The sequence below is a fragment of the Alnus glutinosa genome, chromosome 13 (assembly GCF_958979055.1).
Source record: "Alnus glutinosa chromosome 13, dhAlnGlut1.1, whole genome shotgun sequence".
Taxonomy (NCBI): domain Eukaryota; kingdom Viridiplantae; phylum Streptophyta; class Magnoliopsida; order Fagales; family Betulaceae; genus Alnus; species Alnus glutinosa.
In genome coordinates this window covers 1,291,661-1,317,477 of record NC_084898.1, presented here as the reverse complement: position 1 = coordinate 1,317,477, position 25,817 = coordinate 1,291,661, and the positions used below count along the sequence as shown (strand labels likewise).

At 35.3% G+C, this 25,817-nt stretch overlaps 4 protein-coding genes across 5 annotated transcripts; 2 read left to right on the top strand and 2 right to left on the bottom strand.

Annotated features, from left to right (window-relative positions):
• The first annotated feature begins 1,721 nt into the window (after nucleotides 1-1,721).
• Nucleotides 1,722-8,696, top strand: LOC133854217 (cellulose synthase-like protein G3). 2 transcript variants are annotated; one of them, XM_062290304.1, is made up of 7 exons: nucleotides 1,722-1,784; nucleotides 1,889-2,525; nucleotides 4,296-4,448; nucleotides 4,860-4,985; nucleotides 5,824-6,273; nucleotides 7,059-7,406; nucleotides 8,047-8,696. In XM_062290304.1, exons 2-7 carry the CDS (start codon nucleotides 1,914-1,916, stop codon nucleotides 8,638-8,640), a joined length of 2,283 nt encoding a protein of 760 aa, XP_062146288.1. In that variant the 5' UTR covers nucleotides 1,722-1,784; nucleotides 1,889-1,913; the 3' UTR covers nucleotides 8,641-8,696. The 2 variants fall into 2 exon arrangements, with proteins under 2 accessions (XP_062146288.1, XP_062146289.1); XM_062290305.1 differs by lacking the exon at nucleotides 1,722-1,784 and having other exon boundaries at nucleotides 1,864-2,525.
• Nucleotides 8,697-8,946: 250 nt separating this feature from the next.
• On the bottom strand, nucleotides 8,947-11,980 carry LOC133854218 (probable E3 ubiquitin-protein ligase RHA4A). Its single transcript, XM_062290306.1, has 3 exons — nucleotides 11,586-11,980; nucleotides 11,158-11,243; nucleotides 8,947-9,799 (listed from the first exon to the last, which is right to left on the bottom strand). The coding sequence occupies exons 1-3, from the start codon at nucleotides 11,799-11,801 to the stop codon at nucleotides 9,412-9,414; spliced, it is 690 nt and encodes a 229-aa protein (XP_062146290.1). The 5' UTR covers nucleotides 11,802-11,980; the 3' UTR covers nucleotides 8,947-9,411.
• Nucleotides 11,981-16,368: 4,388 nt separating this feature from the next.
• On the bottom strand, nucleotides 16,369-19,881 carry LOC133854525 (small ribosomal subunit protein bS6c). The gene is made up of 2 exons (XM_062290763.1): nucleotides 19,360-19,881; nucleotides 16,369-16,786 (listed from the first exon to the last, which is right to left on the bottom strand). The coding sequence occupies exons 1-2, from the start codon at nucleotides 19,879-19,881 to the stop codon at nucleotides 16,547-16,549; spliced, it is 762 nt and encodes a 253-aa protein (XP_062146747.1). The 3' UTR covers nucleotides 16,369-16,546.
• Nucleotides 19,882-20,884: 1,003 nt separating this feature from the next.
• Nucleotides 20,885-24,948, top strand: LOC133854904 (26S proteasome non-ATPase regulatory subunit 8 homolog A). Its single transcript, XM_062291171.1, has 6 exons — nucleotides 20,885-21,112; nucleotides 21,803-21,881; nucleotides 22,846-22,948; nucleotides 23,424-23,687; nucleotides 23,972-24,083; nucleotides 24,597-24,948. The coding sequence occupies exons 1-6, from the start codon at nucleotides 21,008-21,010 to the stop codon at nucleotides 24,735-24,737; spliced, it is 804 nt and encodes a 267-aa protein (XP_062147155.1). The 5' UTR covers nucleotides 20,885-21,007; the 3' UTR covers nucleotides 24,738-24,948.
• The last annotated feature ends 869 nt before the right edge of the window (nucleotides 24,949-25,817 follow it).

Genomic DNA, 25,817 nt, shown 5'->3' with positions numbered 1-25,817 from the left:
TGTTTGCCACGAGTATTTTGACACGCGTCTTACACGTGTCAGATGTGCAAGACTCTAATTGCACATTTTGACACGTGTATTTTAATACACGTGTCAAAACGTTTTTTTTTAAAAAAAAAAAATCCAAATTGAATTTTTAAAACTTAAATTTGGAATTTTTTTTCAATTTAATTTTGTTATTGTTTATTTAAATTTATTTGGGTTAATAAATTTTTGTTTTTTTTTTTCCAAATTTTATTATTTTCGACCACAAAAATACAAAAAAAACAAACGGAACATTATTAGAGAGAGAGAGACGTAGAGATCCAGAGAGAGAGAGGGAGGCAGAGAGAGATAGGGAGAGAGAGAGACATAGAGATACTGAGAGAGAGGCAGAGAGAGATAGGAAGAGATACACAGAGAGAGAGAGAGCGCGCGCAGAGAGAGAGAGAGAGAGAGAGAGAGAAAGAGATAGAGAGGAAGAGAGAGTGATAGAGAGAGAGACCGAGAACACTGTACCGAGCAGAGAGAGGTGGAGAGAGGGCTGCTCACCGGCGGGAAGGGCGGATGCGCGGTGGCCGGAAGCTGGCCGCTGCGGCTGTGACGGAGAGGGAGAGAGAGAGAGAGAGAGAGGTAGAGAGAGAGAGACCGAGAACACTGTACCGAGCAGAGAGAGGTGGAGAGAGGGCGTCTCACCGGCGGGAAGGGCTGATGCGCGGTGGCCGGACGCTGGCCGGCGCGGCTGTGACGGAGAGGGAGAGAGAGAGAGAGAGAATTCAGAAACCCATTTCCGATCTGTATATATATATATATATATATATATATATTTAATCTATTATTATATTATTATATTATTTGAATTTTAAAAATTATATATATATATATATATATATATATATATATATATATATATATATATATATATATGCACATATATAAGCAGGAAAAAACACATATAACCGGGAGAAACCAAACAATTGGGCACGTGTACTCAGTACACGTGCCCAATCTGGGACGTGTATTTAAATACACGTCCCTAATTGTTAAAATTCTATTTAATTAAAAAAAAATTATATTTGAAAAAAAATAACAGTTTGACACGCGTATTAAATATGCGTGTCCAATTGTTTAAATTCTATTTAATTTTAAAAAAATTATATTTGGAAAAAAATAACAGTTTGACACGTGTATTTAATACACGCGTCCAATTGGACACGTGTATTAAATATGCGTGTCCAATTGTTGAAATTCTATTTAATTAAAAAAAAATTATATTTGGAAAAAAATGACAGTTTGACACGTGTATTTAATACTCCAATTGGACACGTGTATTAAATACACGTGTCCAATTGTTGAAATTCTATTTAATTAAAAAAATTATATTTAGAAAAAAAAATAACATTTTGACACGCGTATTAAATACACGTGTCCAATTGGACACGCGTATTTAATACGAGTGTCCAATTGTGGACACGGTACAATTAGACACGTGTATTAAGATACACGTGTCTAATTGGACGCGTGTCTACAGTAATCGGTACTGTAGACACGCGTCCAATTGTTGTGATTTTTGTAGTGGCTAGCCACTCCTTGGCCTGCCTTTTTTCTTCTTCTTTGTACCATATGAATTAACGGTACAATTATCCCTTAAGAAATGCACAATTTGTATATTTTTTTTCTTCACAATGGGACCTGATATGTGAGCCTACTCTCATATAAAGGGAGAGTACACTTGTTGTGCACTCTTGTAGTGAAGCAATCAGGCCTCATATCTAAAATGATGGTCCTTTTCGTCGTCACTTCAGGTTTGATCAAAGATTCCAATGAATTCTTACCTTTTCATGAATGCAATTACCAAGTTAATTACCTTTTCACTTAAACGTTTGGCCTATATATATGTTTGTTCCAGTGATACACTGTACACCACCACAAACATGGAGCACCAGAGAGTGCGCAGCGCCAGCTCCATCTCCTCTGCCCATCCCCTTCACGCCCTAAGACATGCACGTCGGACGACGTTCAACCGCGCGTTTGCCGCAGTTTACGCGTGTGCCATCTCGACACTTCTCTACTACCACGCACTCAAACTCATCCACTCTGCCACGTTCGCCTCCTTCTTCATCTCCCTCTCCTTTTTCCTCTCCGATGCCGTCCTCGCCTTCATGTGGGCTACCCGGCAGTGTTTCCTCATGACTATCGTTTACCGTCAGGAGTACCCTGAAAACCTCAAAAGGGTCTTGAAGAAACCAGACTTTCCGGCGCTGGACGTGTTCATATGCACTGCGGATCCGTACAAGGAGCCGCCGTTGAGATTGATCAGCACGACGTTAGCTGTCATGGCTTATGACTATCCAACGGAGAAGATTTCGATCTATATATCGGACGATGGGGGCTCGCAGTTGACGTTGTTTGCTTGCATGGAAGCTGCGAAGTTTGCGAGTCACTGGTTACCGTTCTGTAGGAAGAAAAACATGATAGAGAGAAGCCCAGAAGCCTATTTTGCATCAAATCAGGACTTTTGGTGCTCCGACACTGAGAAGATTAAGGTAATTTTGACCAACACCTTATTGCTATATTAATTGTTAAAAGAAAAAAAAAAAAAAAAAATATATATATATATATATATATATATATATATATATATATATATATATATATATATATATATATATATATATATACTTCTTCCGTCGGTGATGATATCTTAATTTATATCATCCTTATCAACTTTCTCAGAAGAAATTTCCAAAACCACAAAAAAAAAAAATTAAAAAAAAAAGAGACCTTCCTACTGATTGGACTACAAAGTAGGCACTTTTGTATCTTCTTTTTGTCGCAACAAGTACAAACTATTCTCTTAAAAAGAAACCTGTCAATTCAAATTATTAATGAGAATGTTATTTGTAGTATGCATTTTTTTTTTTCTTCTAGATAACTCTTACTTATGTTATCAATTTAATTTAATATATATTTTAGTTAAAGGTGATAATATATAAAAAGATATACATAAAAGATCGCCAAATAATAATATCCTATTAGTAACGCCGCTCCTTCCGTCCCAAAAGCCAATTTTACTGTTTATTAGAGCATTTCTAACCTAATAAGCAAATGACTAATAATAGTCAAATTTAAGTATTATGAACTAGAATAGTCTATTCATTATTCACGCTACAAACAGTTTTTTTTTTTGTTTTTTTTTTTTCCTTTTTTAATTCTTTTTCTCTCTATCTTCTTTTACACTATTTTCCACATAAAATAATATTTTAAAAAAATAAAAAGTAGAAGAGAGAATTTGTTGGAGAAAGTATAAAAAAAAGTAGTTAAAGTAGAGAGTTATTATTTTTCAATAATTACTTTGATTATTATTTCTGAAGATGCTCTTAATATAAAAATAAAAAACGTGCTATACATTTTTCTTTTCATATTCCTATTTTTAAAAAAATTATCATCAAATTTGTGATAGATTTAATAAAATTTTAAAAAATAAAAAGATAAGAAAAGGACAGGGAAAAAAAATTATTTCTCTAAAAAAACAAATATAGAAAAATTGGCCGTGCTTGTCCCATGAAGATTGCCGCAAGACAAATTGGCTGCAAAAGAGGAGGGACGAGTAGGACAAAATTTGTATAATAATATTATGTCACTTTTTACGACGTATCATTTTATTTTATTTTTATTTTTGTCATTTTTTGGTGAAACTTATTTTGGTCATCTCTAATTATTAATTAAGAAATATTAATATACTAAGCAAGGGGGAATAATTTAAACTTGAAATGTTGTTCTGTCCAATTTTGTCTTCTATTGTTTCACATGGTTAATTAAATTAATATATAACATGTTGTTGTCGGCATTCAGAGTAATTTTATAGTAGAGTTTTAAAAAATTTAACTACTATTTTTAATAAAATTATGTAGATTTTGACGATTCTATACTTAGCATTCACCCTGCATTCTTATTTCTATAAAAAATAACTAACCAAAACTACTCTTCTTCTTTTTTTTTTTTTTTTTTTCTTTTTTTTTTTTAAGTTAATAACTTTCTTTTGTGTTTTCCAACCATAATTATTCAAAAACAACGATTAAGATTTTAAAAACTTGGTCATAAAAGTATAAATGTAGAAAACCTAAAAGATCCCTGTCCTCTTTTCTTTTTTTCTTTTTTATTATTTTTTCCAAATTTTAAATTCTAATTTGTAATGAGGAATTCTTCATAGGTTGGATTTTTGTTGGATTAGTGATATTATCTCATTGAAAAAGAATTAATCAATACTCCTAATTACCATTAGCTTAATCCTCATGTTTTTAACCATGCTGTAGATACTATATGAAAGCATGAAAGCCAGGGTAGAGAATGTGCTTGAGAGGGGGAAAGTTGGCGAAGAGTATATCACTGACGAGCTACAGTGTAGAGCTTTCAGCAAATGGACAGATGAGAGTTTTACTGGCCAAGATCATCCCACTGTCATTCAGGTTTTTTCTTCTTTTTTTTTAATCATCCATGGGTTCATAATTATTATTTGTGTTAATATTTACACAATAATTTAAGGGTCATCTCAAGTATATCCATGTTGCGCAAAAAGTGAAATGAAGACGATCCAATTCTTGGTTCAGATTAAAGTTTATGGATTTAATGATGTATATATATATATATATATACATTGTCACGTTATTTAAAATTTTAATTAAGATAGCACTATGTTTAAAGGATGTGACATCATATACACCGTTAGATGTTTAAATGAATCAGCTTTAATTCACTTGATTCCGATCGTATGTTTGGCAAAATTAATTGAAAAGTTAAAAACATAGATTAATTTTCATTATTAGGTACTTAAATCTTAGTGGGCATCCAATTAATTGGCTTTAATTAACCATGAGCAGATCCTTTTAGAAAGTAGCAAAAGCAAAGACACCATGGGCCACTTGATGCCAAACCTCATCTATGTCTCTAGGGAAAAGAGGAGGACTTCACCCCACAATTTCAAGGCCGGTGCCCTCAATGTCCTGGTAACATTTCCTATATATTTATAGAATGCACTGTATCACAAAGAAAGTATTAGATTTACAATTCTTTTATAACACGTTGACACGTGTGATCAACATATGATTGGCGAGTATTTATGTTTTAGGAAAATTGTAAAATCAATCAATATAATTTACTTGATTTGCAATTAGCTCCATGTAATATCAAAATGAACTCATAAGTCCTTGAGGTATGCCAAAAAAATAATTTACTTTCTATAGTCAAATTCTGTCAACTGGCATAACATATTTTGTTAGTTTAACATGTTAGAGCCAGTAAAATTGTGACGTGCCCTATTTGAATCAATGTCACGCTAACATAATCTGTTAAATTAGTGGACATAATTTGACTATAGGGAATAAATTGTTGTTGTTGTTTTTATTATTATTATTATTATTATTATTTTGCATATCTCAAGGACCTCTGAATTCATTTTGATACTACATGGAGTTAATTGTAAATAAGATAAATCAAATGAATTGATTTTGCATTTTTCACTAATTTTTTTTTTTGTGTGGCTGAGGTGGCTCTAATCGGGTTCGGATCTACATCAATTTGCTGTTTGGTTGCTAGTAATCCGTGCATGAAAGAGCCTTTCCACCTGCCTGAGACCTATTTAGGCATGTAGGTTTTATAGAGACTCTCTTATATTTACTGCTCGTATTACTAGCAATCCAGACAGTAAAATTGTTAGAAGTCTCTATCCGTTCCAATTACATGGTAACCTGTGTCAACAAATTGTAAAATAGGTGTAGGCAAATATTGCTACTTTTGGGCTTATAGTTTTTTCTTTTTAATTGATTTTGTTATTGTGTATTGAAGATTCGAGTGTCGGCTACCATGAGCAATGCACCTATATTCCTGACCTTAGATTGTGATATGTACCCGAATGATCCTCAAACTCCTCTTCGGGCATTGTGTTACCTCTCAGATTCTAAAATTCAATCCCAATTGGCATACATTCAATTCCCACAGATGTTTCATGGGATCAACAAGAATGACATTTATGCTTGTGAATATAAACGAATATTTCAAACTAATCCGATGGGATTGGACGGACTATTGGGACCTAATCATGTCGGAACCGGATGCTTTTTCAATCGACGAGCTTTCTTTGGAGGTCCGTTGGCAACAAGTATGTCATCAGAAATCCCCGAGCTTGGCCCGGACCATGTTGTGGACAAGAACACGATTCAGTCCCAACCAATTCTGGAATTGGCACACAAGGTTGCAAAGTGCGATTATGAGAACAAGACTCAATGGGGCTTTGAGGTATTCCTTTTATTTTGTTTCTCTTTTTTGTCTTGTTTCCTATTGTATTGTCTAAGCCTTTAAGAATAAGGACGTTGGCAATTGCTTGTCCAAATTGTGAGCAATTTGGGCAACCAACTAAAGGGGATTAAGGATTCCTTGCCAATGATTACCCGAATTGTATGCTATTTAATCAACCCCCACATAAAAGAGGGTTGTGGGGCTTATATGCCCCGAACAACACAAGGTGCACCACAGGCTCCCTCTTTTTTAGGTTGTTTGAATTGCATGCAATTCAAGCAGCCAATTTTAGGGAGTCTAGATCCTTTCGATCGAACCTTTAAACCCAAATTTGGTAATATATGGTCCGTAGTTATTGAAAAATGTTAGGTTTTATGTTGGTTAATTTGTCGTCAAAACTAAGTCTGGTGTAAGTTTAAATTTGTCAGCTTAAGATGGTACTTAGACCAGAAATCAGAAACTTGAACAATCCTGAGAAACATAAAATGCTCGGTTGGAAGCTCGTTTGGTGGGCATCCGAATGAGATACGTTACCGGAGATAAAGTTAGCCGAATCACACGTGTCTTTGGTGATTTTAGTATTTATCGTGCTTGAATTGAAAACACCTATTCACATGATCCCGGCCTTCTGAGTATATTTTTGGGGTCTTTGAATTTGAAAAAAGAAAAATTACCATTTATTTTCCATGCAATTATTGATTAAACAAGCTCGAAAAAGCTCCATTTTTGACAAAATATAGTTATAAACTACAAATGAATTCCTTAATTGTACAAAATTTGCATAGATGGGCTTCAGATACGGATCATTGATTGAGGACTACTACACGGGCTATCGGCTAAAATGCGAGGGATGGAGGTCCGTCTTTTGCAATCCAAAGAGGCCTGCCTTTTTGGGTGATGCACCAATCTGCCTCATCGACGCTCTGTACCAGTGCCAACGATGGATGATCGGCGGTCTTCAGGTTGCCTTCTGCAAATTCCGGCCAATAACCTTCGGCACCAGCTCTATGGGCCTTCTCATGGGCCTAGCCTACACTAATTATTCTCTCTGGTCCTCTTGGTTTCTTCCTATCACAGTATATGCTTTCCTGCCCCAACTAGCTCTTCTCAATGGGCTCACTATATTCCCAAAGGTATGGACCTAAACATGTATTTTTCACATATTTCTAAAAATGTGTGTGAGAATCACATGTTATAAGGACAAATGTCAGTTTAATGAGTAATGCTATTTTTAATAATCATTTATTACACCTATTTTACATTGGCTGACATGACGTGTTTTAAGTCGCTTATAATGTTAGCCACTTAAAAAATAATAAAAGAAAAGCCACTTAAAACACGCTACGTCATGCGGGTGTGACAAGTAACATTACTCTTAAATTGACATCTCCCCTTAAAAGAATAATGTTACTCTTCACAACCATTTATTAAACTCATTTCACACCGGTTAACGTGCCGTGTTTGAAGTGAGTTTCTATATCAGCCACTTAAAAAAACAAAAGTGATAGCCACTTAAAACACGCCACGTCAGATAGTGTAAAATGAGTGTGAAAAATAGCATTATTCATCCTTAAAGTATGTGATTCTCACATATATTTTTAATAATACGTATAAGAATCACATGTTATAAGGAGAGATGTCAATTCAATAAACTGCGTGGAAGGAATTTTTTTCTATCGAGTTTAGAGAGAGGAAAACTTTAAATCAAGTCGTTATTTTTATATAGTGATTTTAATTTCCAATCCCCAAACTTGGAAAATGTGTTGCATGCAGTTATCAGAGCCATGGTTTTTCTTGTACTTGTTTCTTTTCCTTGGAGCCTATGGACAAGATCTCCTTGAATTTGTAATAGAGGGAGGAAGTGTTCAAAGATGGTGGAATAATCAGAGAATGTGGATGATAAGAGGCCTCTCATCCTTCATCTTCGGGTTCCTTGAATACTTCCTCAAATGTTTAGGCATTTCCACCTATGGTTTCAGCCTGACCAGCAAAGTGGTTGATGATGAACAAAGGAAAAGATACGATCAAGGCATCTTTGAGTTTGGAGTCTCTTCACCCATGTTTGTGCCACTAACAATGGCGGCGATAATCAATTTGGTTTCCTTCTTTATGGGAATCATACAAGTTATAAGAGGCAGCAGCAGTGTGGATGGTCTCTTTCTGCAGATGTTCATAGCAGGTTTTGCAGTTTTGAATTCCCTGCCAATTTATGAAGCCATGGTCTTGAGGAGTGACGAAGGAAGAATGCCGTCCAAAACTACTATAATTTCGACCCTTTTGGCATTGCTATTGATATTAGGAGCTTGGCCCTTATTTTTGTCATATCTTGCCTATGCGTTTTTTGTAATGACTCGGGGAAAGCGCTAATCATATGCGCTATCACTTCAAAAATATCAGTCAAGTATAGTTGAATTTTTTTATAATCGCTTATAAGCTCAATCTCACCTAATAAAAAATCAATGTGAAACTTAGCATCTACGAGTTGCTTTATAATCCATCTATTCTGCATGAACTATTCATCTTCTCAATATAGAACTAGGGTGTTACAATCTAAGGGTGTTATATTTCTTGCTCTGAAATGAGTAAAAACTTTATTGTTTGTATTTGACCATTGTCAAATTGCTAATTTAATGATTTAATTAATATTCTAACGTTGAGAAGATAAAGGAAGGATGCTCACCAAAATTATGATAATTGCATAATTTCTTGAATGGACTCCTTGCATAGCAGTTTCAATTCTCTTACAAAAATAAAGGAAATTAAGATTTAGAGTTGTTCTTTCTATCCTCCGGTGACTTTCCATTTCTACTATTGCATGAAGTGAGAAAAAGCAAATTACACAAACCTCAAATGACTGCATCCAGAACTATGCTGATCTTCCCTCTGCTTCACTAATACTAACATTAGCCGCCTTAAAAAAAGTTGGAAAAGCAATAACACAGCAAAAAGAATGTGAATGTTCAACAGGCATGTGCCTGCCAACAAGCCTTCAGAACTGGTGTGTAACTAGTGCACTTATTCCAACTTGGAAAAGAAGGCATGATATGCTCCATAATTTATGGTGTTCTGCTATGGAGAACTGCTGATTCTTGATTTTGAACCATCTCATTCTCCCTACAAACGGAATAGTACTCACTACTAAGGTAATCGGCCAGAGCACTCCATTAAATATACACTCACACTCGATGATCCTTCAATGGCTACTGTTATCTGTTCTCTTGATATATTGGTGATATTTGAGCTATCATCGTCTTCTTGTTGTTGCTGCTGCTGTTGTTCCGATGATTCACTCTGTTGCTGCTGGTTGGAAGCTGTTGTGGTTTCTTGCTGGAAGGCCTCTGATATAGTAGGTGGAGCAGGATTGTGAAGTTTGGTGGTGGGGACGATCACCAAGCGTCTGCAGAGTGGACAAGTTGAGTTCGAGTGCAGCCAGTGATGTATGCATTCAACATGAAACACATGTTTGCACAATGGGATTTGGAGCAACTCTTCTTTGATCTCGAATTCTCCCAAGCATACGCAACATCTGTGAAAAATATTTCATAAAATATCGTCACTTACCTCAAAAACTAACATAATAGGAAATGGAAACTTAAGCATTAGAATTAATATTTTAACACTTCTGCTCACTTATAGCCTTACATAAAATATTTAACTAAAATGAACGGTGAATGACTGATATCACAAGGTTTAAACTCATAACTTTTGTCCTAATACCATGTTAAATCGGTACTTATCCCAAAAATTTAAGCCGATAGAAAACGGTAGACTTAATCATTTCTATCACAGTTCAACTTACACCTTAATTGGCAGATTGCTGATAATATTTTAAAATGTTTCCCATTTTCTATTTCATAGATCTTGCTAATATGTCTTGCAATAGAAGTTAGTAATCTTATACAAACTTCCAAACTTGGCACTTTAGTTAGCACTAGACACAACTTATGCAAAAACTTTCCAGACCAACTAAAAAACTTGAGCTCTATGAGCAGTCCAGATCTTGCTGGACTTTAAATTGACAGAAGCAATCTGTCTTTCTGATCATGGTACAATGGAAGTGAATAACACTGTCAAAAATTTACTTGGAAGATACAGCAAACAGGGGATAAATGGATAATCAAATATAACATAATATGGGGGCCACAAATTAAGCAAAAGGATATCTCAAAAGGGCCAAGTAATTAGAACTTCCAAGGCAAAAAAAAAAACTGTAGATTGCACTTTGATATATGTTGTTCTTATCTAGTTGGGGGTACTTTTTCTGAAGAATATCGAATAGTACCAAAATGTTTTTCTTTTAAACTTTATTCATATTTGGTCACCCTCCACTCCAAAGATATCATTTCTCACATATTCTAATACTTTCTTATCAGGCATGTTCAGAAACGCACTTTTGAAAAAAAATAGTGGATGCCATTAGAGATTCCAAGTGGCATGTGAAAAGAATTCAAATATTTATCCAGCTAGACGATATGGGGCATAACTGGTTACAGGAACAACTCTGCAAAACTGTAGGGGGTTTCGAGGATGTGTCATTATCTAGGCCGTTTGTGGAGTTTGGAAAAAGAAAACTTTATTGGTGGTCAATGTCAATACCGTTCATCTATCTCGGCATGATGGTGGAAGTGATATAAAGCCATCCAGGGCATCTGTTGCAGGGCATAATTGACAAAAGATCGGCTTTGTTTGATAATACTTTTTTTTTTTTCTTTTTTTTATGTTGAAACAAAAACACTAATAAAAAGTACTTCAAGACAAAAGCATTAACAAACGGAGCCGTGACATTACTCCAACAACAAAAACTTAGCTCAACACTTATTTGGATCAAAACTAAGTAGGAAATTGGAAAGGAAAAAGAAGAGAGAAAAGAAATTAATAACATACTGTGATTCCCTTGTCCTTAGTTCCTCATCAAATAAGATTACTGGAAGCTTGTCCTTGATATCCCCCTTCAGACCTACCTCACATGTCTGCAGAAAATATGAACAAAAAGAGAACGAGATGAATATATATTGGATTAAAAAAGAACAGCTATCATCTAATTTACACTGCATCTGTGATCTCTAGCTTGAAAACTTTGACAAAGATCAGGAAGAGAACTGTCAAATTATGCTCATCATCATTAGCATCACATTGATGCTATGCATGTACATAAAACAAAACAACACATGCTCTACTTGTTTTCTATTTGCATGTGTGTTTGCATGTATGTATGCAAGTGTGTGTGTGTGTGTGTGTGTGTGTGTGTGTGTGTGAGAGAGAGAGAGAGAGAGAGAGAGAGAGAGAGAGAGAGAGAGAGAGAGGGGTCTTACTAAGGTAATAAATGAATTAGCTGGATTAGAACTTATAGGAAGTATTGGTGGAGGATATGAGAGAATGGAAGCTCTCCTCTTGAGGTAGAACAAGTAAAACAGCAGAAGGAGAATAATAGAAAAAAGGATGGGAATTGAGAATATGAAAGCTTGGTAAAGCTTAAGTTGAACTGCCTGAGAAAGGTGTGAAGGATTTGGAGGTTGAGGAAAACCCATCGAGTCCAAGATATAGGAGAGCTTCAAAGGCCTTGTTGAGTGTATTTATGCAGAAAAATCTTGTTCTGTGTGATCTTTACACACATACACACAAAGAGAGAGAGAGAGAGAGAGAGAGAAGTACTAAAAGATTGCTGGTGGATTTGGAAACTCATTAACGATTGTAACTTGTTAATAAAATATCAACAAGCAAAGAGCTTTTGAAGATCATTTTTACATGATGATGGTGTATCTTCTTCTTTTATATGATGGGACGAGCCCAGGACTCTCCACTAATTTTAAGGGCCCTCACACAAAGCACTTCGGCCCATTTTTCTTTGTCCTCCCTGCATGGGCCCAACATGATCATGAATCCTTCCATTGCTTAGTTGATCAACAAAGAAAAAGAAAAAGGGACTCGATTGATATAAGATATGCTCAGATAAAACAATTTTAATTAACCACCAGGTTTCTGCAGACTTGTTTATTGTCAAGAGATGCTGGAAAAGGCCTCACTTGGAAAAGAATTTGTGAGCTTCTGTGGTAGGTAACACTTTGTATATGTATGTCAAAAAAGATCAATCAGATTCAAGGTTGGCACTTGGCAGGTCAAATGGCTTAATGCCCTTGGTACCATTAGGTTAGCAAAGTGGGTTTAACTCAATATCAAGAAATTGACACATTTCTACCTTATAAGTTTGAACATTTAAGAGCAACTAAGCCCACTAGTGTTAGTGTATTTAGGCATGTATGTTCCCCGATGGACATGAGATTTCTTGGGGTCTATGATCAATGTAATGAGTAGTTTCATGTGAGAGATTGCTCGAACCCCACATGTTTAGACAGTTTGAACCCCACCTATTTGGACTATTTGGGCACTTCATTGTACGAGATCTCCATCCGTTCTTTTAGTGCCATATATGTTAAGCGAACCTCCTAAATGTTTTTATATTTTTTTAAAATTGTCAAATCAGTGCAGCCTTTTTAAGTGGGGGACAAAAATAAAATAAAAAGAAATTATATTGGAATATTTTTCTTACATATAGTTTCTAGTCCACCGTGAGGGAAAGAAAAAAGATAGGGTTGTGCCCTACACTTTGAGTGGTTATTACTTATTAGAGCCAAGCCTTTCTTTCTTTCTTTCTTTCTTTTTTTCTTTTTCTTTTTCTTTTCTTTTCTATTATATAATCAAAGAACTTATTCTCTTGAAAAGGTAAAATTCTTTAATTCATTGCACTAAAGTGATGATGTTTTATCATTGAACTTTTCATTATTACATAAACACTGGATCAAGCACGAAGCATCAATAAAGCATGACTATCATATCCTCATGCACTAAAGTGATGATGTTGTTAGCTCCAGCCTTTTTTATTTTATTTTTTTCAAAGATTTTTTCTTTACATCATATAATTGCGAGTCATGACATAACTTTGAAAGCATATATGTGTAGGGATCGGATCTCCTCCCATTCAAATGCCTCCAATTTCTTAACAACAAAAAAGGTGGTTATTGGTTGTTATATATATATATATATATGGCTAACAGTGTTAGATTAGCGTTAAGGGACGGGTTCGACGTGGGTAATTTTTAGCCTTCGAATCTATTTTTTTTGTCACATGTCTAAAATCGGACAGAAGACGGGAGAAAATTTGAGGCATTTGAATGGAAGGGAATCCGGTCCGTTGTCTAAAATCGAACTGGAGATGGGAGGAAATTGGAGGCGTTTGAACGGAAGGGAATTGGATACGTATGTTTATATAAAGAATTCAAATTACAACTTTGAGTAGGTATGTTGACATGGTGTCCAAGTGCAAGGCATATAGTATAGTTTTGTCTTGTACGAACTCATTCTTTAATTAGCCACTTAATTAAGAAGTGCTCCGAAGCATCATAGCATACAAGATTTGAGGCCAACATTTGCTTTTCTGACATATCTACCCTATTTTAATGCATTTCACATAGAAAGATCCTACTTGGTGCAACTTGTCCACTTTTAAGATCTTTTCTAAGATGCTTTTTAATGTTAGAACCGTCCCTTACTTGAAGTGAAGAGAGATTACTGTTGTTGGTGGATTATGAAGAAGCCTCTTTATCAAAAAGTTGATATAAAATCTGTAACGATTTATGAAAAACGCTCGTCATATCTGCACTATTAAGTAAACAATTCATGTGAAAGTTTGCACATATGAACTCTTTTATAATCTACTCATTCTATGTGAACTTACCCCAGCTCTATGCAGCAAGTCATCACAAAGGCATCATCTTCTCAATGTTGGATTAGGGTATTACAATCTCTCCGCTCCCTCCGTTAACTCCTTAACGTCTTCGTTAGGACTATGTTATACATTTGTACTATCACTCTAAAATGACCAGTCAAAGTTACAGTTGAAGGTCTCTAAAATCGCTTATAAAGTTAAATCTCACATAGTAAGGAATTAATGTAGGACTAGACTTAGCAATCATGAACTCCTTTATAATCCACCAACTCTTAATGTGAGACTGGAGTGATACATATCAAAACCTCAGACAATGGATTCTCTGCCTATAAAAAATGCTTTTGCTTAATTCACACATAATTGAATTGAACAAAGTCCTCCTACTTTTATTCCTATTTCCTAGTAATCCTCATAAATTACTATTTCCTAGTAATCCTCATAAATTACCAACTTAATTGGGAAATTTTTATGTGTAATAGGAAAAAGGTGAATCCAATTACTATTAGGTGGCGGCTGATCATGCTAAATCTAAATCTCATGATTTAACTATAACTAAATGTAAGCAGTTTAATGATTGGTGCTTGCCAAGAAGGGTGACTTTGATTTTAGGATAAAGTTTTTCAACAGATTGGATTGAAAGAAAATTTTTCCAATACAATTTATTAAATTGATAGGAGTTCAAAATGCAGATAATTTTATCACATATATATATATATATATTAAAATTAATTAGAAAAACTTTATAATTTCTATCATTTCATGGATCCCTGATGATAGTTTGAAAGTTTCTCACAATGACGATAGACTAGAAAGATGATAAGGACACATGTAATTCATGTGAATTGTTTAGCTTTAGTATTAATTAGTGGCGTATCAAGGCAGGATCTCTTGTTGGGGTGGGTGATGACTGGTATGCATAAGACAAGATCTCCAAATATTTCTTTATTTTGACAAAAAAGTGAAACTAAATGATAAGGATTAATATGTATAACAGCAATAGACCTCATGTCAGAAAGCAAAATCCAACACTCCGAGGCTCAGTGCATATATACTACTAGCTATATATACTAAAGGTCAAATCCATACTAGGTAGTTATCCTAGGTTTAAACATTATTATTCAATAGACTCTAGTAGAGAAATAAACATGTTATAATTTAAGAATAATGTTAGGAATACTTAGCATTTTACTATGGAAAAATGTTAGTCCTATGTACAATTTACGTAAAGTTAGCTTCCGCGTTGACGGGTACTGCCATGTCAGTCTCAAAAAAAATTACTAACATGGTATTATCACGTTAGCTCAAAAAAAATAAAAAATAAAATTACCAATCTCTCCCCCAAGGAGTAGTTGGCCATCCCAACCGAATCTTTCAAAGTGGTCGCACCACCGGCATAACCTTTGAGGTAATCAGGGGTGGTCGCGACCACCAAATCTCTTCGATATGGTAGTCACAGCCACCAGATTTAATTTTAGAATTTACTACAAAAGTCCTACAAATTGATGTGATGGCCAATATGATTGATAATACATCAACTTCTAGTTATTAAGTAGTTGATATGATATTATTCAGATAGGCTCTCATCTTAATTTGTGATTTCTTCATATAAATAAGTAAGAAAGTTTTTCATAGTAATAGTACCCTAAATATTTCCCATTCTTTCAATTTGATTTCAAAGTTTTCTTAAATTCATCTGGACTGTCATATATCCCCATATAAAGGATCATTTCGAACCCTTTTTTTTTTTTTTTTTGTAATTCGAACCAACTTGAATAGGCAGATTTCATTGCTCATTAGCACAACCCCATAATGATGGGCAGATATTTTCTGAATCACTTCCCCACTGGTCAAAGGATAAGAATTTAGATGACTAGGAACGGGGATCATCCCAAGCTGCACTCGCAACAATAAGACATTTTTTTTTTTTTTTTTTTTTTTTTTTTTTTTTTTTTTTTTTAAGGATGTCAATTTTTTAAACAATTTGTAAACTCAATACGAAATATGAAATTAACAATTTAGAGTTCAGATGTCTGACCCATTTAATTAAATGAGTTAAATTAGAATTTACACATATTTTACTCATACATCAACACGGTCCAAATCTGATACGTGAACACAAATTGCCTTCTCTACTTTTTTGGCGGACAACAATGAACATATTGACATTATCCAGGACATTAGAATACAGGACTACCAGAGTGGAAGGTTCAGTGCAATTGTGATTTTTTGGTCTTCTGCGTTTAGGGTTGAATTGTGCTTAATTTGCATTTCAATCAAATCATGGAAGAAGCCAAACAAGCAAATTATTAAGCCCATAACCAAGATGTAAAAATTTCAAAATATATGCTCACATTCCATTGCACATCTGCAACTTCTAGCAACTGCATCGATTTTCTATTGCCATCAATCCAACTATATTACAAAAATGAAAAATCCCAATAAGTAGGGACAGAAAGTAAGATTCATAGCATATGAGATTACACCCTGCATACAAGCTTTTGTTTCCTAATGGTCTTCCTCTCAAAGCCAAAACAATCGATTCAAAATAAACTAATACTTCCTCTTCCTTATTTTGAAACTCATTGATCGGATAACATCGTCGTCTGTATTGAGCGTCTGCTCAAGAATCGCAATGGACTCGGGTTTTGTGAAGTAGGTGAAGAGAAGATAGATACCATCCAAGTATGTGTTAGATTCCCCAGCTTTGTTTTTCTTCTGGATGCCATAGGCCAACGGAATGACCCCTCTGTTGAATACCTCCACATACATGCCACCCCCAGCAACAAGCAACTGGAAAATCAGCACAATTAGGAATTATTTAGTAGTCACCCTGAATCCCAGATATAAGAAATCTAAAGAGCAGCACTAGCTAGGCCTAGGAACAAACTTCAAATAAGACGGTGCTTCAAGTTTTCATACCCTCATTATGCATCTTCGAGCTGATTAAACTTAAAATCTGTGGGCATATATTGCCTGAGAGCTTACCTTTCGTAGCTCCTTAAACATCATTCTTTTATTCCAATTTGGATAAGCCCTTACTTGGTTATTAAAATCATGGTCTGAATGGAGGATTCAAACCATACCCAAGATATCCTACTCGAATGTTAAACAGCAACTTCATCCAAAATAGACCAACAAGAAGTTCACACCATATTTAACAGAAACTTTGCAGCTCAAAATCCTTGCAGCTCTACCATAGGAGATGAATGGCTATAATATAAATATAACACGTTGGGACACCATTTAACTTAAAAGCATTGAAGAGTTGGCCCAATTATGCTATATCAACCACAAATCCTAGCAACCGGTAGCCAGTGTAGCACACCATCTACCTCAAAAGCATTGCAACGCCGATCCAATTATGTTATATCAACCACTAAATCTGGCAACCAGTAACCCATGTAGTGTCAGAATAATATTGGAAAAGTATATCTGAAAGAGAGAAAGAGCAGAAACAAGTAATGGACTACATTGTATTCGATAACTTGTTCCTCACAATATTACATAGGTCTCTATTTATAGAGAGACACTGAGTGGTAAGCAAGAAACCCTAAACTACATATGGTAGGATATAAAGCTTATCAATTACCTGCCTATATAAATATATTCTTCCATAAATAGCTAAACTAAATAAGGTAGAATATATGCGTCAATTCTGCACATAATGAGGCATCAATTCTGCTAACATCTCCCCTCAAATTGATGCTGGACGATCTAGAAGCATCAATTTGTCAATTAGGAAAAACAATAATACTATAACTATAAAATATTTTAATATCCCCCCTCAAATTCAAGATGGAAAATTCTGAAATCTTGAGTTTGATTATTCTTCTTTCTCTGAAAACCTTGAACTGGAAGAGCAACGAAAACCTTGAACGGGAACTACTTCCCCTGAAAACTTGAAACGAGAATTAATCTCCTTGAAAACCTGGAATCACCGATCAAAACCGGATCACACCCAGAATCGCATATTGTACTCGGCTACTACCCAGAACCGGAAAACCTGGAATCACCGATCAGAATCGAATCATACCCAGAACCTGAAAAAACAATTGCCCAAACCAGATCAACCAGATCGGCTAGGCACAGTACTCGTTCGACAGCACACCCACCGCCAAACATGGCCAATAGCTCAGTCCCAACTCCACATAAACTGCCGAAGAGCAGTTTTAGAACCCACCGGAAATCACCCTAGAACAGAACCTCCGAGAAACACCCAGAAACAGAATTTCCGAGAAACACCCAAAGGGACATAATCAAACAGAACACCAAAGGAACACTTTGATACCCACTAACCCAGGAAATTGAAAGACTAAGAAAACCTAATTTAGATGATTTGTGGCTCTGATACCATGTCAGAATAATATTGGAGAAGTATATCTGAAAGAGAGAAAGAGCAGAAACAAGTAATGGACTACATTGTATTCGATAACTTGTTCCTTACAATATTACATAGGTCTCTATTTATAGAGAGACAATGAGTGGTAAGCAAGAAACCCTAAACTACAGATGGTAGGATATAAAGCTTATCAATTACCTGCCTATATAAATATATTCTTCCATAAATAGCTAGACTAAATAAGGTAGAATATATGCGTCAATTCTGCACATAATGAGGCATCAATTCTGCTAATATGTAGAACATCATTTACCTCAAACTCATTGCAAAGCCGCCCCAATTATGTTATGTCAACCACTAATTCTAGCAACCAGTATCCCATGTAGAACATCATTTACCTCAAATTCATTGCAAAGTCGGCCCAATTATGTTATGTCAACCACTAATTCTAGCAACCAGTATCCCTCAAAGAACACCATTTACCTCAAAAGCATTGCGGAGTAGGCCCAATTACATTATATTAACCACTAATTCTAACAACCAGTATCCCATGTAGCATACCATTTACCTCAAAAACACAACAGAGTTGGCTCAATTGTGTTATATCAACCACTAATCCTAGCAACCAGTATCCCATATAGCACACCATTTACCTCAAAAGCACTGCAAAATTGGTTCAATTATGTTATATCAACCATTAATTCTGGCACAACATTTACCAGCCCAATTATCTTATATTAACCACTAACTCTTGCAACCACTATACAATGTGATGTGGGACTTAACCAGTCACACTCCAACTTGCATACTCGGACTATAAACATATAAATCACAAGACGTAATGAAGCTCACAATCAAGTAGACATGGTATAGTAATGGCATATAAAGTATACACGATTGACATATGATCATGAGTACATGACTCTATAAGCTTTTCTTCCATTGGTATTAAATGGGAATTCATGAAACAGCAAAATAATAACAAAAATATTAATTTTTTTTTCTTATTTTCATCTTTTGTTACCTCCTCGTACTTCTGGGTAAGAGTGAGTCGTTCATCCTCGGACATGTCGGGTCTGAGAACCGCCATGGTCTCGTACTGTCGAAGCCCCGGCGGGCACTCGGGCGCCTCCTTTTCCTCCACGGCCGTCGCGCCCGGCACGGGAGGGTACGGCGGGTCGTCCTCCGACCCGAACCCGCCCTCGAAGAATGAGCCCGAGAAGTCCAAGGTTTGAGCCTTGACACACAGTCCGAGGTCGCTTCTTCTGGTTCCGTGAATCAAAGGTTTCGGTTTGGAAGCGAAAGGAGTGGTGGGTCGAGATGGGAATTGGGGAAGGGGGTAGGGGCACAATGGGGAATTTGAGTGGGTGAGCGTGGAGGTGAGAGAAGAGGACGCCATTGGGCTTGAGCTCTGGTGTGGAACAATGTGCCAGGTGAGAGTGGGATAGATAGATAAGGAGGGTTTTGTGCGCACCACCGCGCACGTTAGCAAACTATACCTCTCAGCAATATATTTATTTATTAATTTTTTCTCAGCCTTCAACATTTTTCTATCGGAAGTTGCATATCAGTCATAACTGTGAGAAGCCATGATAAGGTTTATTTGTCCGAACAATTATTTAAGGCAAAAGGAAATAATAAATTTAATTATTCAATTAATATTTTAATACTTTCTCTTATACATGGTTTTAATTTCTTTATTAATAAATAAAGCTAAACACGTAAAATATTTAATTAAAAAATAAAGGTGAATTAACTGATACAAGATTCGAACTTATAATATTTTTTTTAATATCATATTAAACTTTTAAAATAAGTGATGAATTAATCGTTATCATTCGTTCTATATTGATTTGAGCTTAAAATTTACATAGTGCTTTTTAATGAAATTCATTCAAATATCAAACAAAAATTTATGAAAGGTCACTTGTGTTATTTCTTTCATTCTTTGTTTCCTGTTATTTACCGAATAATGCTACTCTTAATATTCATTTTATACTGGTTGGTTGGGGTGACGTTGTTTAAGTGATTTTTTATAAAAATTATTTTTTTTTAAAACAAAAAACAAAAGAAAAAAACATTTAAAAAAACATTATGTTTGTCAATGTAAAATGAGTGTGTAGAGTATCATTACTTTATTTTAATACTCAAATATTGTTTTCATATTTTCTATTTCACGGTTTTGGAGCCTACCTGTTTGGGAATGCATTTAAGAGAAAAATGACGGTTTAAAAAATATATGTATATATAAAAGTTTAACATTTTTGCACCGGGAGTGCGGTTTGAAATTGTGAAAATTCATATTTTTAAAACATAGGATAAACTGCACGTTTTGAAACCGCTAAACAATACGAATGGCAATCCAGGACAAATTGCTGGATGCCAAATAACATTCACTTTCTTCTATTTTTCCATTGGACTTGGGCTATTACTCGGCCCAATAAAAGTCCAGGACCATTACTTACCTTTTCATCTAAGACCATTGATATGGATCTCTGTTACCGGGTTGGATTTGAAGAACACAACCCATTTGACCCAATTTTGTTTTTCCTTTTTTCACGAAAAACCCTAAAAAGGAAATTCTGTCTTCCCCATCAAGCAAAGCGAAGAGAGAAGAGAAGACAAAGAGCGAAGTTCGAAGAAGGGAGAAGAACCACAAGGAGCCACAGAAAATGGATCCGAAGCTAACAGAGGTTTCGCAGCTCTTCGAGCGCTTCAAAGCCGCGTTCGTAAGGCACGACTACGATACCTGCGACGGACTCCTCTCCCAACTCAAGGTACTGTTCGAAAAATCCAGACTTTTTGTGCCGAATACTTGTAAGTCGTTTAATCTGCCGCCGTTTTTTCTGGGTCGGATTTGTTTTCGATTAGGAATCAAAGATTGTTTGCGTTTCGGATGGTATGAGATTAATGGTGATAATGGATTTGCTGAATCTGGGTCCAAATTGTTATGGCAAAGATTGGAACTTTGCGATAGGATTAGGGTTTTGGTTTTTATTGTGGTATAGCATGAATTAGTTACTATATGTTTGGTATGATTGAAAAATTGGAAGAATTGATATAGTTTGAGCTTATTTTATATGTATCATTTTAAAATTTTCGTAAACCTTTTTCCGGGTTATTTGGCAGTTTTAGCTATGGCTTTTCTTGAATTGTGGATTTGGGATTTGTACGGACTTGTTGAAAGTAGCCATCTTTGTGTATCAGTTTATGGTTGCTAAGGTGGAGGTCGAAGCATTGAGTGATTGTTGGTCAGATAATAATATGTATAGTTTCAAATAGGGTTTCGTACATACAAAGTTGTGGAATTGGATTATTTTGGATGTGATTTATGATGGCAGCAGCGTGAGCCCTTGGATGTGATTTAGGATGAGGGCGTGTATGAGCTGAAGCCTTTTTCTAGGTGGGTAATATCTGAGTGAGTTGGATTTGTCTTATGTCTCACATTGTTGTTTTCCATTTTTCAGGTCTTGCTGACACAATTCAGAAGCCTTCCGCCATTGTTTGAAGACACGCCTAACGCAATCCATGAATTAACTTTAGCAAGTAACGCTCTTGGCTCATATCAGTTAATATGTTGTGTTTCTTTTGTCATTGGTTTTACATTTGTTTCACTGACCTATGGATTTTGGTGATATGAGGATATCTTGATAATCAATCATAACCATGTGCGGATTAAAAAGCAATATGCTTCATGTCTATGTGGCGCTATTAACTTGGCATCCAAGAGGAGGCATTAAGGAGTAGATCTTAATTCTTTATGATAATATTCCAATAACGGGAAAATTTGTTCTCTTTTAATCCCCAGTGTATTTGGTGGGGTTTGCAATACGAGTCATGCTCTGCCATTATGTTTAGGTCGCAAAAGAAGTCATAACATCATTTGAGTCCTGATATTTTTGAACCTCGTGCACTATGGTACTACCCATTATTTGATTTATCTATTATCTGGAACAGGTAAGAGAAGATAACAATAATCAAAACTAAGAAAGCATGAGTGTATCTAACGCATCAAATGTTCGATTATGATATGTGGACCTCAAATATGTTTTGAAATGTGGAATACATACTGTAATGAACAAGGAATACACATTAGTGTAAACAATTTAGATGGATATAAGGTCCAAAGTGTTACTACCATGTTAGGACACCATAATATTTGAGCATTCTGTTCCGGATTGGGCTATTGTTTATGTTCCTACTTTTCCCTCACGGAATTTGGTAGATCTAATTTGTTTTCTAGATTGTAGTAGCTGTTAGAGGCTTGATTCTCTTGGTTCTCTTTTATACTTTTTGTGTACGAGGGTTTTGCCGTTGTTTATAAAATTATTATTATTCATAAAAAAAATAAAAAATATTGGAGCATTCTATTTATTGTTTAATTAAACTCTCATTGTCTTGTATCTGTGGAGTCTATAAAATTGGAGAATATGTAAAGTAAGTGTATCTGATTTCCATTTTTTGTTTCTGAGATATTTCCTCATGATTTAGTGTGCCTGAGAACTTTCAGGGGATATATATGAGCATGCTGTTGTTCTCAGTGTGAAGATCGAGGATCAAGATGCATTCGAGAGGGATTTCTTTCAGTTGAAGCCTTATTACACAGATGCTGGGTGAGTTTACATTGCATTCAATTAATCTATGTATTACTTCCTTGTTACTTATCAAAAAATCTATGTATTACTTCCTTGTATAAAGAGTATATACATCATCACTTGGTATATATTTTGGGGGTCATGAATTAATTTGTTTGGGCATTGCCTAGTGCCTACAACTATCCTCACATCAATAACGGTAGCACAGGAATTTTAAAGATTTTTTTTGGGGAGGGGGGCACATGTGGCTTTGCAACTGCTTATAATTATGTATTTAAAAGTGAGGTTACAAGAACATATAATTAATTAAGCATGAGATCATAAAAAATAATAAGAAGAAGAATAAAATCTGGATCAAACAACATGCCTGCTGCCGACTCTTTCCTACTGCTTTGTCTCTTAGAACTCAGTCCTTTTTTTTTTTTTTTTTTTTTTTTTCATATATTATTAATTTTTAAGGTATGCTAATGAATTTTCATTTTCTTTGGAGCAGAAGCCGGCTTCCACCATCCCCTCAGGAATATCCAATTTTAGGTCTCAACCTGTTGAGACTCCTTGTGCAGAATAGAATTGCTGAATTCCACACTGAACTGGAACTTCTTTCTCCGACTGCTTTGGAGAATCTTTGCATTAAGCATGCGGTGGAGTTGGAGCAATCCTTCATGGAAGGGGCTTACAACCGCGTGTTGAGTGCTCGACAAACAGTGCCACATGAGACTTATGTCTACTTCATGGATCTTCTGGCGAAGACAGTCAGGTAATTTGGTTAATTCTTATCTTCGATAATACTTTTGTGGGTATAATGAATTTAAAGTAATAGGCAACAACAAACTGCAAACAAGCATTTGGAGATCTCTTTCTGAATTATATTGCAATGTTACTCCATATCTGTAAACTTTACATGAAAAACAAGCTTTTCACATATGCGATTGGTGGAAGTGGTAAGCCTTTTCATCCGATTCATCAGTTTTTAATTTATAGGTTAGTATTTACTCTCTAAATTATGTTTAATTTTTAGTTGATTTCTTTTCTCACTTTCAGAGATGAAATAGCTGGATGTAGTGAGAAGGCATATGATTATCTTTCAATTAATGATGCACGACAAATGTTGCTGTACCCTTCTGACCAACAACTGTTGGAATACATCAAGGAGGTATGCATTGTTGCCGCACGTCATTTTTTTTCTTCCAATTATTCAAACTTTCTGTCCAACTTGGGAGCAATTTAAGTGATCTCTTGTTTCAACAACTATCTGGTTAGTGGTGAAATACCTTTAGATCATGTCCAAACTCTTGCCAGAAGCCCTTTGTTTAAAGGTGGGAATGCTGCATCACAAAGTTGAATGTTAGGAGCAGCCAATTGTTTGGGATGAATGAGGCTCTAGCCCAAGGGATTAGCCATGGTTCTGGGATGTATCAAAATAGAAGATATGGCTCAAATACTTGATGGCTATAGTTTTCTGGATTTATGTTAATTACTAAAAACACAATTAGATGTTCCATTAGTTATGAATCCACCATAACGGAAAGACGCCTCTCCCACCAATCGAATATACATTTTCCCTTTCATTTTATATTCCTCAAGTCTTTCACCACCAAAATTAAATAAAAATATAAAATAAAAAAAAATATATAAAAAATCCTCATAATCTGTTACTTGAATGCAGGAGCATACTGAGTGGGAGATAAAGAATGGCTTTGTATTTTTCCAGAAGGCAAAAGACTCTGCACCTTGCAAGGAAATACCTTCTCTGCAACTGATCAACCAGACACTCAGCTACGCAAGAGAGTTGGAGCGGATTGTGTAAAAGAGAGCCAAACTGGCAACGGTTGTTAGTCTGCTATCAATTCCAATACCGATGCCGATTCTGTTATTTCAAATTATTTGCTTCCCAATTTGTATCCTAATCCGACCACTCTGTGGCACAAATTTTCAACATGTGCCTTGGCATTGGCATTCATAATCGCTTAGTGTTCAGTACATTTTTACGTTTCTTAAAGTGGGTATTATTCTCTGAATTTTTCTCTACTGGCAATGCAAATCTTAGATATTATATCTGTATCAAAGGCTTTTGAAGAGAGACAGTTTTCTTTCAAACTGAGTCGGGGGCATTTCTCTAAACTAGTCTAGTTTAATACACTGTCTTATTAAAAATGCATATGAAAATTACACGCTCTAATGAGACATGCCCTAACAGACCAGTTCAGAAGAATTTCATCCAATTTAGTTTGGAGAAAACTTTGGTCCTTTGAAGAGCGAAGTTCACTGTTTGACTCATTACCCGAGTTTTTGTTATTTGTTGGTGATAAGCATTAAGCAAGATGCCTACGACAAGGGGCATTCAAGCAGAGTTCAATGGTCAATAAATCTCAATTTGCATATTAATTGGATGTGGACTTCCTCCATACTTTCCTGCCTTGAGGGCAGACAAGGGTCCTCCACCCTTGCCTCAATGCCGTGGAATTATGGCCATTAAAAGTGTTGGTGTATGTATAGTGCTATCTGTTTGTTAAAATTTTTGTTTTTTTATTTTTTATTTTCTTCTCAAAACAGAAATATTAACAAATAATTTAAACACAAAACACTCTTAAATATCCAAAAAAAAAAACCCTTTAAAATCATTAGGTTTAATATCATATAAAACAAACCATTAGATATAGAATCCTCGATCACTATTATTATCATTTCTTTAACAATTTTGTGGGTTTGGTTGAGAATTCTATACCTGAGGGTTCGATCGACCAAAACTACATCATTATAAAAACTAGCTATATTTTCAAAAGCAAAACTGAGCAACCGACAAAATTGATGAAGAAACCATAATAATAGCCATTGAGGATTCTATATATCCAAGGGTTGGACTTATATGATATAAATGTAATGGTTT

What these genes read in the sequence shown, in the direction of transcription:
- LOC133854217 (XM_062290304.1), top strand. Translation starts at nt 1,914, where the DNA reads ATGGAGCACCAGAGAGTGCGCAGCGCCAGCTCCATCTCCTCTGCCCAT. An exon ending in ATCATCCCACTGTCATTCAG is followed by an intron (nt 4,449 to 4,859) that starts GTTTTTTCTTCT and finishes AACCATGAGCAG; the next exon opens with ATCCTTTTAGAAAGTAGCAA. An exon ending in CCGGTGCCCTCAATGTCCTG is followed by an intron (nt 4,986 to 5,823) that starts GTAACATTTCCT and finishes TGTGTATTGAAG; the next exon opens with ATTCGAGTGTCGGCTACCAT.
- LOC133854218 (XM_062290306.1), bottom strand. Translation starts at nt 11,801, where the DNA reads ATGGGTTTTCCTCAACCTCCAAATCCTTCACACCTTTCTCAGGCAGTT. An exon ending in CTAATTCATTTATTACCTTA is followed by an intron (nt 11,244 to 11,585) that starts GTAAGACCCCTC and finishes TATTTTCTGCAG; the next exon opens with ACATGTGAGGTAGGTCTGAA. An exon ending in CTAAGGACAAGGGAATCACA is followed by an intron (nt 9,800 to 11,157) that starts GTATGTTATTAA and finishes TATTTTTCACAG; the next exon opens with ATGTTGCGTATGCTTGGGAG.
- LOC133854525 (XM_062290763.1), bottom strand. Translation starts at nt 19,881, where the DNA reads ATGTTGAAGGCTGAGAAAAAATTAATAAATAAATATATTGCTGAGAGG. An exon ending in TTACCCAGAAGTACGAGGAG is followed by an intron (nt 16,787 to 19,359) that starts GTAACAAAAGAT and finishes CTGATTTTCCAG; the next exon opens with TTGCTTGTTGCTGGGGGTGG.
- LOC133854904 (XM_062291171.1), top strand. Translation starts at nt 21,008, where the DNA reads ATGGATCCGAAGCTAACAGAGGTTTCGCAGCTCTTCGAGCGCTTCAAA. An exon ending in CCATGAATTAACTTTAGCAA is followed by an intron (nt 21,882 to 22,845) that starts GTAACGCTCTTG and finishes GAGAACTTTCAG; the next exon opens with GGGATATATATGAGCATGCT. An exon ending in CTTCTGGCGAAGACAGTCAG is followed by an intron (nt 23,688 to 23,971) that starts GTAATTTGGTTA and finishes TCTCACTTTCAG; the next exon opens with AGATGAAATAGCTGGATGTA.